Below are 19,149 nucleotides of genomic sequence, written 5' to 3' on the forward strand. Positions count from 1 at the left end.
AATTCGGTCCAAGTTGCGTATTGTTTCATTAAAAAAAGGTTCCTGGATAGTATTTAAATTTATCCGGAAAGGTCCTGAACAGTATTTAAATTCATCCGGAAACAATTTTCCTGGTCCGTATTAAAATTCACCCGAAAAAAAGGTTCCTAGACAGAATTTAAATATGCACTTTACAGATAAAAGGTTCTTCACGGTCCAGAACCAAATTACACTTGCTGATTTCCTCTCCTGGACCGGAATTGAATTTATTTAAAATTCTTGGACCTTTAACAACCCTATATCAAACCGTTAAGACCAACAATGGATGGTAAGAATGATGAAATTCCGGAAGATAAGTGGCGATTGTTCAACTAAACGATACGTTGCATGAATTCCAACCATTGCTTAACGCACGCTTTCCAGTCGATTAACTTTACGATATGAAGATACGTCATTGGACGCACACTGGGATTTGTTGCGATGGTAATAAAACTTGAGGTGCTGCAGAATGGGGAACGGAACGCGAAGGTTTGACGGCTTGGTCGGAATGCCCTTGAAAAATACGGGAAATATCTTAATAATGGGCGTTCTTAACAATTGCTCATGTTTAATTCATGTCTGACAGTAGTCATTGCTTCCGATTGGCGAGTGTTTGTCGTACATAACAGGCTAATGCGGAGACAGTCATGGCGAAATCTGATCTCCAAACAATGTCATTTATATTATATTAGTTATCTGATACCTTTGGCTAGTTCGGCGATGAGGATGAATGATGATGATCATGGGCGTAACTTCGGCCCCAACTTTGAGAGGGCAAAATCGAACTTTAGAATCGAAAGAGATTTTCATCCGATGAAAATAGCGTACAGAATTATTTGCTAATTAACTGTTACATTTGCGAAATCACAAATATCACTTTTTATTATATGACTCGTCAGGTCTCAAGATGTTAACAAAGGTATCCATAACATGTAAATTTTAATAAACCTGAACATTTTGGCGGTCAAGTGCCCCTTTGCTTCCACCAAGTTACGCCTGTGATGATTATGTGCAATAGATGAGGGAGTTACATGTTACATTTCTATTCATAAATTATGACCTCTCCGATGGCGTAGCGGTAACGTCGACCGACGCTTTCTAACCAAGGAGTCCCGTGTTCGATACCTTTGGAAGATTATGGTGCTTTCGGACCCTACTACTTTAAACTGTAGGTTCAGTCCCGATTAGCCTTTATGTGCATAAAATGGACTTAAAACAAAAACTATTGATAAACTTTATTCTTTTGACTAATATAAGACAATCTAAAGGTTAAAATATAAGGGACATTACTTATGCAGTTTGGTATGGATGTGAAACGTGGTCCCTTACATTAAAGAGTTTTTTGATTGGTTGATTTGGTGTTTTAAGTCCACTTTATGCACAGAAAGGCTAATCGGGACTGGACCTACAGTTTAAAGTGGGATCCGAACCACTACGTGCCTCCATAAAGAGTTTTTGAAAATAACATCTTAAGAAAGATAGTTGGACCTAAGAAGAGATGAAACAATAGCGGGCGGAGAAGGTTATGGAACTGAACAGTCTGAACTGCATAATCTACCCCCCCCCCGATATTATTAGAATGATTAAATCGAGTAGACTTCGTTGGGCAGGCCATGGGAGACGACAGGAAAGTATACAATGTTCTTATTGGGAAACCTGATGGTAAGAGACCTATAATAATAATATTACTATTGTACAACCCTTTCTTCTATTAAATTTACACAAACAAAATGTAACACAGGATAAGCATCCCCGCACATATCCACGTCTAAACAACCAGTATCTTAGTAAAGGAGAATCTACAACTTAGCCAATAAACACTTTGTGAAATTATCAAATTTCTCATCCACTAGAATCGACGTTCCACCTGTAGAGTATTCTGTTCCAATCCTAGCATTTTAAATGTCTAACTACTCGATTATTCGCAGGCCTGACACAGTTCGTTAATTCATTCTTCTTGAATAAGCGTTTATTGTTTGAATGACGAAACAAGAAGCATTCCATTAAATTCATATATTTTATACCCTTTAAATAAAAAATAACGAACACGTAAATTGTTCTTTATAATAGATTACATCCAGTACATACTGTCGGTGGTATAGTGATTGGATATAATGGTGGTTGAACGTACTTGTGATGTTTCAAAGCACAACATGTTTACATTTAGGAAACAGGTGTCTATTTTATTGTTTTGGAGGGGGAAGGTGGGAGAACAGCCACAGGCTGAACCTAGCCCTTCAATAAAGAAAATCTGAATTTGAATCCGTAGCAGGGATGGCAATTTACCCCTATTGACAGGGGAGGGGTAGTTTAGAGAATCCCTGAAATTTCTACCCTTAATTCGTTCCCTGATGTTATGAAAATTAACATTTAAGGTAAGTAACATTTTTTTTCCAAATTTCAGATATTCCAACGAAGGGTGCCGAAAAGCAAACCTTTCCCCTGTGACGTCACTGGTGCACGGTCTTCAACGCCACCTACAAGTGTCCACAAATTGCGTCCAGGGGACATAGACGTCGTGGCTGCAATGGGTGACAGCCTCACTGCGGGCAATGGGTTGGCCACAGTCACAGTTCCCGAAATGTTCATTAACTATCGTGGGATGACTTGGAGCATTGGTAAGATACTTAGGCTATACGTTAAGGTTGTACACTCACGGACACTTCTGGGTTGTAACGATCCCATCGAAAGTCAACCAAGAAGTGTGAGTGACTGTACAAGGCATTCATTATTGGTAAAAAGTACCCTATTCTATTTCAAGCTTAATCATCTCTCTTGAGGCCAATGAACGTTCCGTGCGGTGCGAGATTCCCGTCTGTACCTCAAGGCCAGTAAAAGCTGCAGGAGTGGGGGGGCTGCTTACATTGTGAGGTCAAAAATACTACGAGGGGTGGCACCCGCCTTTGCACTTAATAAAATGTTGCACTGTTACTCACGAATCAGATGACGAAATGTTCCCTCTGTATGAACGCGACCGACGAAGCCTCCTGCTTTGCTTAGTCCACCATTTCCGTCCCTATTACAAGGCTACAGTATCACTGCTCGCTCTGCAGTACACCTGAGCATACGAGAACACTTTTTCAGAAGTATGTCGGATTTCCGAGAAATTAAGTAAAAGTAAGGTGACGGGACGGTCGGAATCACCGAAAATTACCGAATTTTAGAGAAATTATATTCTGAATGTTTTATCGCAACAATATATCTGTATGATTCAATCAAAATGAAAGAAATCAAACAAATAACTGCATTTCAGCTACAAATATGTATTCTGAACGGAAAATATGTAAAATATCTTGTGATATGTGACTTGAAAATCAGGTAAGTCGTTCCCAATAGTGAAATTCGCCGACATTGTTATTTTGTGCTTGGGTACCAAGGAGAAAAATGATATTACATGATAATGTGAGCCTACTCATTACATATAGAAGAACATATATACGTTGCGGGCTGATCTCCGTGTGTTGGAGGACAAAGGCTTTCATTGCCTCTCGATATTTCTCTGTCAAGGTTTCACCATAACTTGTTTCCATCTAAAAGCGTCTCCTCCTAACATGTCGACCTTTCTTCGGCCAGTGATCTCCCCGCAAGACCTTGATGCTAACACAACGAGTCCACTTTGGTTTCTCCGAAAAATCTTGAGGTCAGATTCCATCACGAGTCGAGACCTTCGGAATTCTTCTTCGCCTACTCTATTTTCACTGTTTCTCTTTGCTTTGACCTATCTACATGTTATTCTTTCTTCCTCATTTTGCACAATTTTTATTCTTCCTACTTCTCTATACCCCTGTCCTCAATATTTGCCTCTCTCTTGTTCTCTTTTTACATTTTCTCCTCTCTCTGTGTCTCTCTACGCCTATTTCATTCAGCCGTCTTAGAGGCACACTGCTTCGATAACCTAAAAAATCTCAAAAAAATAACCTTTAGAATGACTTTAAAATTAGTTAAAAAATCAACCTCAAAATTTCAAAAAATGACCTAGAAATCAGATTCGGTCTTGAAATGAAAGCTTGATATTTTTCATAAATTACAAGAGATCAGTTGAAAACTTGATTAAATCTGTTGTTTTGTGGTTTAAACTGCTTCACCCAAATTATTTTAAATTTCTTGGAGGAAAATTACCACAATTAATTATTTAAAACATTGCCAAAGATTTCGGTTAAAAATAACATGTAGCATTTGTATTGACCCTATTTTTAATGAATGGCGAACTTGCCTTCACGAAACAACAAGTGAGGAGAAAAATATACCTCAAAATGAAGAAAAATGCAACAAAAATGGCCAAAAATACTGAAAAATGACTTAAAAGCCAAGAAAGGCCGGAAAATTAAAAAAAAAAAAAAAAAATGCAAAATAAAAATCAGTTTTCTGGTTCTAACTCAAGTGAAACGAACTACTCTATCAGGGTTAGCATTGTCTTCAAAGCCCCCCCCCCCAAAAAAAAAAATTGTCAATATCGTCCGAGCCCGATCGATTAGTATGTTCTGAATTCGAACATGAGTGTTCATTGCAAGTGTCGCTTCATCAATTTCATCAATCATTGGTGTGTAGGGAGTGATCTTTTCAGAAAGGAACCAAATGGCAATCTCTCTTCCACGATGTACACCCTGTATATTGTTTTGCCGATTAACTCGCGTCTGGGCTCACAGTCAGCTTAATCCTCGGTGGTACTTCTGTTGTGTCTGTCATTCACCTAATCTTTGCGATTAGTTAAAAGTTGCAGAAAAGCGAAGTAAAGCCCGCATCACACGGAACTGGATTTCCAGTAGGTATGCCCTAGTTGGCGCTGGACTGGCTACCAATTTGCTAGTTTTCGACTCACGCGAAACTTATCAGCATACTTGTCGACAGACCTTTTTTTTCCCATACGAGGGAAGTTGTAATGGCGGCCGCGTGAGATGTAAACAATGTATCGCTTCACATTTTTAAAAGCCGATAACTATTCAACCGAGAGGAATAACGTTTCGTATAAAACGTTATTAGGTACAAAACAATGGCGCTGCTTAAATACATACTTTACAACGTTTACTGTACACGTATGGAAGAATATTTTAGTTGTTTCAAATGTAAACACCGTGCACTCAGCATAGATGGTGTAACTCAACGCGCCTTTCATGCTGTATACGTTATACATTGCTGGAGTAACACTCGTAAACCACAGACAAAAACGCTCCTTTGCACACTCGCAGATTATCTTCACATGGCGAAACTTTGCTCTGATTGGCTGTTCCACAGAATCCAGTCGAGGAAAGCAAGTAGCAATTAGAACATGTCCTATTCCTCCAAACCAGTCAAGCAGTCAGCCAGGCGGCCATGATTGCTATCTAGAAAGTTAGCTCAGCGCCAACTAGGGCATTCCTACTAGAAATCCAGTTCCGTGTGATGGGGGTTTTAAAATAAACCGAAACATCCATCATCATCGTCGTTGTTAGCATATAGGTCTCTCCCTCTTTCCTGTTTCTCCTTTTGCATTTATTTTCTCTCTCTGGGTATATTTCTTTCTTCCTTCCTTTTTATACAATCTTTCTTTTTCCTGCTTCTCTAACCGTCCGTCCTCTCTTTATTTGTCATTTTCTCTGCTTCTCTCTCTCTCTCTCTCTCTTCTTACTTTTGTGATTCTATATATATATCTCTCTCTCTCTCATTCTCCAACCTTTTTCTCTGCATCTATGAGCGAGTGTGATTCTTACCGTACTATAAATGATTCTGAAAATTTCTCCAGTAAGTTATTTGAGTGTGTTGCAGGGTTGTTAAAGGTAGGAACCTTTTCTTCCAGCAAAAATTAAATTCAGTCCAAGTTGCATATTGTTTCATTGAATAAAGGTTTCTGGACAGTATTTAAATTGAGATGGAAAAAAGGTTCCTGGACCGTATTTAAATCCATCCGGATAAAAAGGTCCCTGGACTGAATTTAAATACTGTACAGATAAAAATGGTTCTCTACGGTCCAGAACCCATTTACGCTGCTGATTTGCTCTCCTGGACCGGAATTGAATGTAGTCCTGTGTGTAGGAGGCTAATTCTATTGCACGCAGGGCTGGGCATACCTTCATTCACCCGATGGTAACGCCCCTGAAGCAAGAGAGGGAAGGATACCAACACTACATATTTATGGACCAAACGTAAATTAAGAACTTACATAAGAAACATTAGAATTTTAGAATAATTATGGTTTTCTTGTTCGCCAAAAGATGGCACTGTCATTCTCTTCCTCATCATAAGAACATTACATAGTATATTCAATTAAAACATTCTCTCTCTTCCAAAACTTTTAACCTGAATTATAAAAGTAGGAAAACAAGCGCCTATTTGTAGAAATGTAATAATCGTGGTATAAACAAATACATGGCAAAAAAGGAAAAACTATGACGATAATATTTAAATTGAGTTCATAGACCTGATGAAGTACAGTGGAGGTTGTATCATTTCCTTCATTTCATCTATTATTCTTTGTGAATTCAATCAATGAACTTTCACTTTTGAACCTCCCATATTTTGATTCATTTAAAATATAGAAGAGGCCACTTGAGGTAGAAACCTATGCAAACTTGCAGATCCATATCTTTTGTATTTCCGAAATTACAGTGTTGCAAACTGTGCGAATTTGACAAAGTTTTCCACCATCTTGTAAATTTTCAATGGCAAAATTCCGACAATCAGGGCACCTATAGAAGTGATTCAGACGCTGTTGGAAAGATCTTGAAGAGTTATCTCACATGAGATATTACGTGCCCATATTAGGTGTAAAAGTTTTTGAAAGTGGTGTAACCAAAATTTTGGTACCATTTTCTCACAAACGGGTATTTTACTTTTTCAAAAAGTATATGGCATATATGGCACAATTTCTTAAGAGTTTTGTTTTAAGCCCACTTAATACATGTATGGGATAATCGGGACTGGACCTACAGTTTAAAGTGCCATCAGAAACACGGTGTGTCTTCACATGATATAGAACTCGGTCACCCGGACCCCTTGATTATAAGACTATTACGTCTCCATCGGGGAGGCCTTCCATTCTGAACATAATGAATGCAAGGAACTTAGTTAAATTCTATAGCTAAAGTTGGTATCAAGTACCAAGTCTCGTGTTCGTCCCCTCTTCTCTCCAGCGCTTGTAGGGGAAAATATTAGCTGAGGGGATGTTTGGTCGAGCCTTGGGGTTAGCTGGGGGATGCTATATTTAAATTTTACTAGGTGGAGAATACCATCCCTCCACATCCCCTTCAATTCGAGCACGGCTTCTACTCCGAGAAACAAATTTCTGGAATACTGAGGGGGGGGGACATGCTCCCCTCTCTCCGATTCTGACGCCAGTGCACAAGGGGGATGGGTATTAGAAACAATATTGCAAGAACATCTTCTCATTGCAGGAGGAGACAAGACATGGAGGGAGTACTACACCCTCCCTAATATCCTGAAGGAGTTCAACCCGAGGATTTTTGGTTACTCCAGGGGCACGAGTTACTCTTACTCCCGAGTGGCTCAGTTCAACACAGCCGTGGCGGGAGCCGTGGACCAAGAGATGCCGTACCAAGCCAAAGTCCTTGTTCGGAGAATCAAGGCTGATCCAAGGGTGGACGTACACAAGGATTGGAAGGTAACCTCGTATTTCAGAACTAGGGATAGAGAATAGGGATCTTCACATTTTAAAAATCGGGACGAGAACGAGACGAGATAGAGATTTTCCGAGAGTCTCGTCTCCTTTAAGTGTTTTGTACACCGTGGGACTAAAGCCACGATCATATGTTATTTATTGTACAAGAACTGTTTGAATTGAATCGTATGCAGTAAATGCTCATTAATCATACTAATGATAAAGTCCGGGTTAACTGAAATAACCTAAAAGAACAGTAGAAAGTGCATTAAAACTCCGTTTATAGCAAATACACTATACAGTACAGTACAAAGTCTGCGGGAAACAGAATTTCATCAGTGGTGGACTGCCTTTTCTTTTGGAAGTTCTCTTGTTGACTTCTACCCACATATAAAACCTTGCCTTGAATTCTTTTTGCCTTTTGCCTGTCCGGATTAAGCGAAGTCCGGTTTATTGGGGTCCGGATTAACGACGTTTTACTGTACTTGGTTATGTTTTGAAGAATGCTCAGGGGAGAGTCGTACAGTACCGGCCGTCCTACAGTATCGGTCAATTGCTGGTTCGGACATTTGACGCTACATAGCAGTAGTTTACGGGAGTAGGAGGGAAGGGTATGTATTCGTGTGCGCTATAGTTCGGCGTCACCCGCTTTCACGCAGTATTGTGAGAGCTGTGCCTATATTGCTGTGAAGCGTCAAGTGGCTGCGTGAGAGAAGTTATTTCTAGGGCACTGGTATTCATGTTCGAGGTAAGTGTTTGATTTTATTGTCAGATTCAGTTTATCGGTATTCTGTAAAGATACAAAAACCTGTAAATACGAGAGCAAATTGATTATAAACAAAGTGCAATCGGAACTTTAGTTAGCACCTAATGATCGTACAGTATCGGCCAGCGAAGTGTCGTCCAATATCGGCCACACAGAATTTCGTACGCACCTACTGCAGTACTGCTTGCTTTGTTTTCAGAGGGCAACAAAATAGGTATGTAAATGGACTGTAGAGGTCATGAAAGCGGCGGTAAATTAGGTAATGACAAACAGAATGACAGCAAGACAAGCTGCTAGTATATATTGTTTACCAAGAAGCACTCTAGGAGATAGATTGAGAGCAATTGAACGTGGTATGGATGTGGACCTGACACCTCAGATGGACAGATATAGGAAAACGTTTGATGACGAAATGGAAAAACATTTACTTTCGTACATGAAAGACTTGGACAATAAGTTTATGCCCCTTAGTAAATAAGAAGACAACTGTAGAAACTGCACAGTGCATAATTTGTCTAGAGTCCTTTGAGGAAGATTGGGTTCAGTGTACCGAATGTGGAGATTGGCACATGTTGAATGCGTAGACCTAGAAAATATTTTGTATTTTTGTGACTATTGTAAAAATGTGACTTCAACTCTGCTTTAACGGACTTTATTTCCACATTTGTTAACTACCATACCTTTGTACACATAGTTCACAGTTTCTTCATAAAACTGAAGCATTTATCAATAGTTAACCCCACCTACAATTAAAATATTGACTGGTCGATACTGGACGACAATTTTTCCACTCATTGAAAATTCAACTTTTCGTTTTTTGTATATATCTTGTAGTTCTGAAAACATTTCAGAGAAATTAAACCCGTGTTCCTTAAAGTATACATTGAGGTATCATATACTATGTTCAATCCGACTATCTCGTAATCCTTTATCAGTTATAATCAATAAGCTTAAGGTAGCCGGTACTGTACGACTCTCCCCTATACTCAATTTCTAACTGAATAATATATTATTCTAAATAGTTTTGGATGTAAATATTAATGGTTATTCAAGACTACACTTTTCAAACTCCATTGTATAACTTTAAAGATTCAAATATTTCTCGCAGCTGATAACAATTCTCATAGGAGCCAATGATATTTGCGGAGAGAGCTGTTTCGACAATACCGATGCAAGGCAACACTACGCAACCCTGAAGGCGACCCTGGATTATCTGAGGAACAATTTACCTAGAACGTTCGTGAACCTCGTTGCCACAGTAGGTATGATTTTAATTTTTCTTCCCCTTAGTGGTGTTTAGCATGATAAGGTAAAACAGAGTAGCGATTTCTTATTTTTAAAAATCATGTATCTTTTAAGAAGATGATAAAATTTACTTCACAAGAAACATTTAGGAGGCATTAAACTACAGGAGAGACTGAGAGGCAGGAGTTCTTGAGTTACAGGAAAGACTGAAGCAGGAAATATTATATGACAGGAGGTGCTGAGCCACAGAAGAGACTGAGAGATAGGAGATCTTGAGTCACAGGAGAGACTGAGAGGTAGGAGATATTATGTGATAGATGCTGAGCCACAGAAGATATTATTAAGCGACAAAATAGACTGAACGGCAGGAGATTATAAACTACAAGAGAGATTGAACGGCAGGACTTCTTGAGCCACACGAAAGACTGAGAGGCAAGAGGCAGGAAATATTATGCGACAAGATATGCTGAACCACAGAATATATTAAGCGACAGAAGATACGGAGCGACAGGAAATGTTGAGCCACAGAAAAGACTGAAAAATAGGAGATATTAAGTGACAGGAGATGCTGAGCCACAGAAGATATTGAGCGACAAAATAGACTACAGGAGAAACTGAGAGGCAGGAGATGTTGAGTCACTTGAGATTTTAAAGTACAAGGCATTGAGTTGGTGTTTTAAGTCGACTTTATGTACAGATAGGCTAAAACTACAAGAGAGACTGAGCGGCAGGAGTTCTTGAGCCACAGAAAAAACTGAGAAGCAGAAATTATGCGACAGGAGATGCTGAGCCACGGAATATATTGAGCGACAGAAGAGACTGAGTGGCAGGAAATGATATGCGACAAGATATGGAAATGTTGAGGCACAGGAAAGACTGAGAGGAAGGAGATGAGTGACAGAACATGTTAAACTATAAGAGAGACTTGGCGGAAGGAGATCTTGAGCCACAGGAGAATTTGAATTTCAATTTGAATTTAAAATTTTGGGTGCGTCAGCACTTAGGCTATATTGCACCCGTCACATTATACGGCGTCCAGCTCCTTACCATAACTAAAATAAGATAACTGTAACGTATAACTAAAATATTTAAATATTCTGACAGGTTAAAAGCTGAGGCTGTAAAGGGGTACTCAGCATACGTAAGGACAAACACAGGACAACACAGAGAATTATACTGGCCATAGGACCTCGTTAGTCTGCAAAATGCAGTCCAGGGTGTACTACGTGGAAATGAGGTTCACAATTGGGTGTAGGTATACTACGTGGAAGGTCTCGCCTTACATCTCGAGCCACAGGTGAGACTTTGAGGCAGGAGATATTTTGCGATAGATGCTGAGCCACAGAAGAGATTGAGCAACAGAATAGACAGAGCGGCAGGCGATGTTGAGCCACAGGAGATACGGAGAGACAGGAGATATTATGCGACAGGAGATGCTGAGCCAAAATAGAGACTGAAGGGCTGGAGATCTTGAGCCACAGGAGGGACTGAGAGGCTGGAGATATTATTATTATTATTATTATTTATTATTTCCATAGGGTTACAATTAAGCCATACAACATTTCATTTTGAACAAAATTAATACAAATAATGACTTGATGCCTTATATAGTAAAAAAAAATATGCAAAAGCTACATCTAAGGAAAATGTGATGAATTTACATTAGTATATATAGTGTTCTATAGTAGCAATGAAATAAAGAAAGTTTGAGAGTTATACACATTTAGAAGAAAAGAAAGTGTAAAGGTGTGTGGGTTTGGATATGAGTGTGTATGGAATTGCTGTTCGAAGTACAGGGATGAAAATTTTAAAATATATGTGTGTGGGTGGGGGATGGTGAGGAAGGGGGGGGGGGTAAGCACTGAAAATAATATTACTGGAGTTAGAATTTATAGACATGTGAACGTAGAAGATGACAGAACTGCGCTTTGCTGGTACTGAGTTTGATCTTTGTCGGGAGTGAATTCCAGGTTACCGCTGCTAAGTACGAGAAAGACTTCTGACCAAATCTGCTTTTGTTGGGTTTGGGGATTACAAGGTCTCTATGTAAGGACGATCTGGTGTTTCGGGTGCTGAACTCTGAGCGGAGCTTAATCCTATGTTGCAATGGAGATGATTTGTTATGTATGCTATGGAATACCTTATTCAAGTAGATGTAATGTATTCTCGAAGTGACTGTAGGTATATTGTAAATCTTGCGCAATTGTTGGGAATTATATTCTTGGGGGTGCATGTGTATGATTCTTAAGCAATTGTTTTGGATTGTTTCAAGTTTCTTCAGATGAGTTAAGTTACCGCCAAAAATAAGACTAGCACCATACTCGAATACGGGACGAATAAATGAAAGGTAGATGCTGAACCACAGACAATATTGAGCGACAAAAGATACGGAGCGGCAGGAAATGTTAAGCCACACGAGAGACTGAGGTAGGAGATGTCGAGCGACAGGAGATGTTGAGTATCAAGAGAGGTTGAGCGACAGACAAAGTTGAAGGGCAGGATAGGCTGAATGACAGGAAAGGTTCAGCAATAGGAGAATTTGAGCAGGATAAATAATTGAGCAGTAGGGCACTTGGAAAGACATAATTTTTAATGCATACATTACAATATTATCGAATATAAATTTACCCTCACGTAATAAGTAGGGGAGACCGGGGTAATTAGAACATGGGGTTATTGGAACATGTTAATGTAGAATAATTTAAAACGAAAAGACTGGTGTAATAACATTTCATACCTATGTACCTACACTAAACCTACATGCAGAAAATTTGTTATTGGAATAACTACACAAAAGTAAGTTTTATTTGACTTTTATTATACACCTGCAAAAATGATGTGACGCATGCTTGATGTTTCTCTGCTTCTGCATATACTGCATCTGAATGAAAGAACCCTTTCAAAATTTTCTTCACCCCTATAATAAAACATAAGGGCACACATCATTTCATGTGAGTTTGGTTGTCTATGGGCAATTTGCCTGGTTTTTATAAGCAAAGTTCTTATTACCCCAAAAATTTCTGCAAATGGGTTATTAGAACATTGCGTAATTTGCTTGATTTCGCTTGGGTATACTAGATTGTACATGTAACTATTAGAAGTTTTTTCTTTACTACATTGTAGAATGGCCTGTAACCTTTCAAATAAATCATAGAACACTGATTTTCATTCACACATATTTGCTTCACAGCTGGGAAATTGAACTTTATGAAAAAAAGACGTTAACTTGGGATTTTATTTAAACAAAGATTGATAACTCCAGAAGAAGTAGAACTATTGTGTTCAAATTTGCAGGGTAAATGGGACATTTATATATGATGTTCGTATTACCCCTACAGCAATCTAAAGCTATTCAGTTGAAATTTCTAACTTATGTTCCATTAACCCCAAATGGGGTAATTGGAACAATTTTATGGTGTTATGACAATTTTTTTTTTTTGGACGAGTTTTTGCAATGCAGGTATGGTCATTATTTTTTTCAAAAATATGCAAAAGCTGTCCTTTTAAATGGTAGAAATTTTTAAAAAATCCATCAGTAACTTTCTGAGTAATTTACAGTAGAACTTCTACAGGCTGTTTCCTGTTCTAATTACCCCGGTCTCCCCTATAATATATTGTGTGCTTCTCTGGAGAAATGGAGTCGAACAGCCCCCCTCCTTTAAAAACTATAAAAACACCCTGGAAAACTGATTTCCAAAAATATTGTCTATTCTCCCTGATTTACACCCTTTCACAATGCCCCCCCCCTTTAATGGCAATACTTTTATATACTCTATAGAGGGCAAGTGAATAAAGACCACTAAATCCAAGATATATTAACTTTGAAATTCACCGATTCTCCGTTAGAGGGTGCTTACGCTTGTGTAAGTTAAATCACTACGAAAACAACTACATAGTCCCTATACTTTCTGTCTCTAAAGCTTTCAATAGGGAGAAAATGTGATACCATACTGCAGAAAGCAGATAATTACTAAAAGTAAATAATTCCTCCCTACGCGGACTGTGTTTATACTCCCCATTAATGCATTACCAATAACTACAAAATTATGAAAACAAACTTCAGAAAACCTCGATCTTTTTCAAAGATCAGTGATCAGTTAGTTCGTATGAACTTTCCAGCCTGATCATTACCAGTGCGTAGTTAGAGATCGGTTAGTTCATTGAAATCTCCAGCCTAATTATTGCCTATTTTTGTGGGAGCAGGAAAAGGTTTATTATCCATTTTGCCTTGACTCATCTCACTCAACAGGTCGCTAGGTGCCGTGGCTTGCCGCGAGTTGATAGCTTCCTGGAGATGAGGCCTTGCTCGAAAAGGTTTATTATCCAAAACCTCGATTTCTAGTTCAATAATCGTTATTGCAATTTGTAGTACATAATTTTTCATTTCCTTCTTCTACAACAAATTTCACGGTAACTATAGAATAATCATTTGAAACATATAAACAATTTTTGGACATGTATATGAGAACTACCGTAAACATCTCACCACACACCTTCCAAAGTTGTACATTTTCCTGTGTTATGCTTGCATTATGACACTATTTCTTGTCAATCAACAGTAGCAAATACTTGATATATTGTGGAGTATTTCTTAGTATCAATTTAGGTATACATATTGTGATATTATGATAAGCAGCGACTGTACCAATAAGATTTGAAGCAAAGAATGTGCTTACCCGCATTCTGATTTCTGCAAGGGCCTCCCCGATAGTGCAGTGGCAGCGTCGTCGCCTTGTAATCAAGAGGTCCCGGGTTCGATACTCGGTGGCAGCACATAGTGGTTCAAATCCCACTTTGAACCGTAGGTCCAGTCCCGATTAGCCTTACTATGCATTAAGTGGACTTAAAACAACAATTCAAGCAATCAGTCAATCTGATTTCTGCAAGGGATGGAAATCAAGGAAACATGATTTGCTTCATAACCACGTTTACCTTAGAAAATTTATGAAGGATGAGAATTAACCTTTGTCAGGGTTGTATGGAGAGGCGCTCAAACAATGATGGGTACATATGTAGGCTACCTGCCAAATTTTTGGCAGGTGTACAGTACGCACTTAACCTTAGCTTACCCGTGCCGTACGAGAAACTTACTTACCTGAGGAGAGGAGGGGGTGGAGTTATCATTAAAATTCAAAGAATCCATTTTGTTATTGAATCACTGCTTCCTTTGTTGATTATACTTATGCAGTTATTTATTAATTATTTATAATTACAAAAAATACTATCATTAATAAGAAATAAGAACCGCACGAGTGTCACACACGTATTTCACCATTCACTAAAACTCCCAAAAAAGTAATTATTTTTAAATAATGCTTTCTTGTTTATGGAGGTGCAGTTGATTATTAATTAAGTGTAATAATTAAAAAAATTGACACCATTACCAACCAAAATGCACTGTCACTGGCATGAGTGCCTCAAATAACACGCATTCAAAGATTGCGCCTGATACGTCCAGCTAGTGAATTTTGCCTCCAATTTACATTACTTTTAATTTTTTATGAACAAAAGTAATACAGGATTATTGATTGATTGATTTGGTGTTTTAAGTCCACTTTATGCACAGTAAGGCTAATCGGGACTGGACCTACAGTTTAAAGTGGGATCCGAACCCCTATGTGCCTCCACCGGGGATCGAACCCGGGACCCCTTGATTACAAGGCAACGACGCTACACGGGAATATTGAGAACACCCTATGGAACAAAGTAATCTACATTCAATTTGTATAAAAACATCCAGTTGAAAAATTGAAAAATAGAAGCGGTGGGCCTGTCAGCCGTCCCTCCCTTGGTTAAGCTAGGGTTAAATCTTTTTATTAGTATTGTCCCACCTCAAATAATGTGGCTACTGTTCCAAGAATCTTATTTTTAAACAACAGCGAAACGCAAGAAAGTTTATTTTGTCTACCTTATGTCCCTAATGAAAGTTACTAGTAACCTATTACACTACATTGTGTTACTAATAATAATCTCACTTGATTTGTGCTCAAGGAAAACTTTACGAAGATGTAACGATTGTTGTTAATGAGTGGCGCTAGTGTTGCATTCTAAAATCAATATGAAGCATGTAGTTCGCATATTTTCAAAATCACTGACTTAATTCACTTTAAATAAATAATTTATAGAATAATGTACATAATGATTTTGTAAATATCAGAATCACTTGTAGTAAAAGTACATTTCTCTCATTATCATTTAATGGTGTTTCTAAGATAAGATAATAAAAGGAAATAAAATATATGTACTGATGGTGTGAAAGTAAATGTAAACACATTTCCCTTGATTTAAAATTCAATAATTTTTATAGGCAAGAATAGCAAACATTTTGTGTAGAAAAATATACAAATTACTAATCATGTCAAACAATAAATAGTGCCATTATCAATAAACTGTAAATAAACATGGCAGCGGATATTTTTCAAATTATCATTATAAAAAATCTATAAAAATATTTAAGTTAATATTTCAAGTTACTATTATAAAGTACATTAAGAATGTTTTATTTTAACTGGAAGAAAAGTTACTGAAATTATTATTAGTTGCAATAACACACGCAACAAACATTTCCATAGGAGGTACAGTATCACAAACAGAGAGGTATATTTTTTATTTGCTTTAATCAAACTGTTCAAATATTTTAAAAGGCCATTTACTAGAAAAACGCCTTTCTATAAAAAACATACTATATGTATGGTGCCAAAAATCAAACAAGCAATTTTAAGCGTTTTTTATAAATATAAAAAAAACGATTTAAATAAAAAAATTAACAAAAATGTTTTCTAATAAAAAATAATAATTTTTATCCACGCTGTGTTCGTGTACTATTATGACATGTATTTGTTAATATATTTGTTCTCATTATAGATGTAGTGAACCTATCAGGATTTGAGAAAAAAAGCTGGATATGCTCAAACATGCACAAGTACAATTGCCCTTGTCTGTTCAGACCAGGTAACATCTTGGAGACGGAAAATATTCGAAACCTGACCGTCGCCTTCAGGAAAGCAGAGCTGAGGCTGGTACGTTTGAGGGGTTTAACGATACACAGGTTCGAATCCTGGGCATAAATGCATGTTTATCAGTTTATAATTCATCCTCACAGTGGTGATTAACCTATAGCAGCGACCGCGAAATTAGGCGTCTGGGCGGAAGTGCACTGTTGCCACATGTGGGAAAGGCAACGTTGCTTGATGTTGCAATGTGAACCATGCAGTGTTGCCTAATTCAAGCGTCAACCCTCCCTCCAAAGGGGAAATACACCGTTGCCATCCCTGATGTCTTCAACGGCAAACATTTGTAGTGTCAGTAAACACTAATATAATAGTAAATAATACTGGTTATCACTTCTTTCTGATATTGAGTCAGCGCATTTTTCTGAGTCAGAAGAGACTAAATTTTATTCAATTTAGTTTAACCAGTTTTACACAGAAAAGAGTTTGTTTGGAATAACAAAAAAATAGTTTCTGTTAACCAAATATTTGTTTCAATAGGCGCTAAACACAAGAAATCAGTTTTATTGTTAAGAAATACGTTTTATTCAGTATAACAGTCACATAGAAAGCATGCTTTCATCGTCACTTAACCATAATTGTAATATTATCGATGAACCTGCCTTGCGTTTCTCTAATCCACAAGTCATACAAAGTATGGTTGTAAAATTCCATATTTCTTCTTGCTTCAAGTTTATTTTGTGATCAATAACGTAGCAAATTTAATAAATATTACGCATTTCAGTAGTAGTAATAAAACGCTTTGAAATAAAATGGAATCTTGGCGACTTCTAGTGTTGTATTATTAATCTATTAGAAAGTTCTTATCAAGGAACCTAAAAGCATCTTCAAATTTAAGTCGATCGGTACTGATGAAGGCTACGAAGGTTTAAAAATTCAATAATTTCACGTCTTCATCTATATTTGAACCTTGAAGCGAAGTACGTACACGAGCTTGTAATGGTAAGGAGGGATGTACAGGTAATTTTTATTACACCCAGAGTATAACTTGTGAAATTTTGCATTGCTGGTCTACACTCTTCTCAAGATGAAATAAATCTTTCCTCGTCTCCACAGGCTGAAGATAAGAGTTATGACAGAGAAGATTTCACCGTCGTATACCAACCAGCTCTGACCAAAGTATTCCTTCCCAAGAAACAGACGAGGAATGGCCCAGCAACGGACACCACGTTTGTCGCGCCTGACTGTTTCCATCCCTCGCAGAAATCAGGAGCTGCAGGTAGGTTTTTGCTAGTTTCTTCTGTGCACAGCAGAAATCAGGGGCTGCAGGAAGGTCTTTGCTAATTTCTTCCGTGCACAGCAAAAATCAGGGGCTGCAGGAAGGTCTTTGCTAATTTATTCAGTGCACGGCAGAAATCAAAGGCTGCAGGAAGGTCTTTGCTAGTTTCTTCAGTGCACATCAGAAATCAGGGGCTGCAGTAAGGTCTTTGCTAATTTCTTCCGTGCACAGCAGAAATCAGGGGCTGTAGGAAGGTCTTTGCTAATTTATTCAGTGAACGGCAGAAATCAAGAGCTGTAGGAAGGTCTTTGCTAGTTTCTTCGGTGCACAGCAGAAATCGGGGACTGCAGGAAGGTCTTTGCTAATTTCTTCAGTGCATGGCAGAAATTAGGGGCTGCAGGAAGGTCTTTGCTAGTTTCTTCAGTGCACAGCAGAAATCAGGGGCTGCAGGAAGGTCTTTGCTAATTTCTTCGGTGCACAGCAGAAATCAGGGCCTGCAGGAAGGTCTTTGCTAGTTTCTTCAGTGCACAGCAGAAATCAGGGGCTGCAGGAAGGACCTTGCTAGTTTCTTCCGTGCAAAGCAGAAATCAGGGGCTGCAGGAAGGACCTTGCTAGTTTCTTTCGTGCACAACAGAAATCGGGGCTGCAGGAAGGTCATTGCTAGTTTCTTCCGTGCAAAGCAGAAATCAGGGGCTGCAGGAAAGTCATTGCTAATTTCTTCCGTTCACAGTTCAGAAATCAGGGGCTACAGGAAGGTCTTTGCTAGTTTCTTTCTTCGACAGTAGAAATCAGGGGCTGCAGGAAGGTCTTTCCTACCTTCTTCACCACCTATCCTTTGTAGATATCAGGGGCTGAGCGCAGAATTTTGCTGGTTTCTTTCATCCATACCATAAACCATACAGACGCTTGCGGCTAGGGATTTTATTGACTCTGGCTTGTCAATAACTGCTTGCCGAAGTTCATAGTTTGCCAGAAGCTAGCGCAACTACCGCGGCGGCGGCGGAATGGATGAACTAACATCCCATTTCCTCATGTTCCCGATGTATACCCGCAGTTGTTGCAAGTAAAGAACTGAAATGGATGAGTATAGATGGGAGGACGATGATAAAAAAATTCTGCATGTTGTTATAAGGATCAATCAAACAGTAGGAGAATACATTTTGGATAGAAGGATGGTGAATAACTAGGAAAATGAAGGGATAATGACTCACTTTAGTAAAACTGAGACAAGTTAACCAATCATCGAAAATCTTTTTTGTTTTGGGGATTCTCATCCTATTGAAACTGACACAGAGCTACC

General features: G+C 38.4%; 1 protein-coding gene across 2 annotated transcripts in view; it reads left to right on the plus strand.

Moving 5' to 3' along the window:
• The window catches only part of LOC145995269 (phospholipase B1, membrane-associated-like), a 32,758-nt gene that overhangs the window by 11,145 nt on the left and 2,464 nt on the right, over window positions 1-19,149 (plus strand). For both annotated transcript variants that reach the window (XM_083131853.1, XM_083131854.1), the window contains exons 3-7: window positions 2,423-2,636; window positions 7,386-7,612; window positions 9,484-9,637; window positions 16,485-16,639; window positions 17,687-17,849. In XM_083131853.1, the coding sequence (XP_082987979.1) occupies window positions 2,423-2,636; window positions 7,386-7,612; window positions 9,484-9,637; window positions 16,485-16,639; window positions 17,687-17,849 (913 nt within the window). The remainder of the gene's footprint in view (window positions 1-2,422; window positions 2,637-7,385; window positions 7,613-9,483; window positions 9,638-16,484; window positions 16,640-17,686; window positions 17,850-19,149) is intronic.

Source organism: Lepisma saccharinum, chromosome 11 (genome assembly GCF_977018435.1).
Source record: "Lepisma saccharinum chromosome 11, izLepSacc3.1, whole genome shotgun sequence".
Lineage (NCBI taxonomy): Eukaryota > Metazoa > Arthropoda > Insecta > Zygentoma > Lepismatidae > Lepisma > Lepisma saccharinum.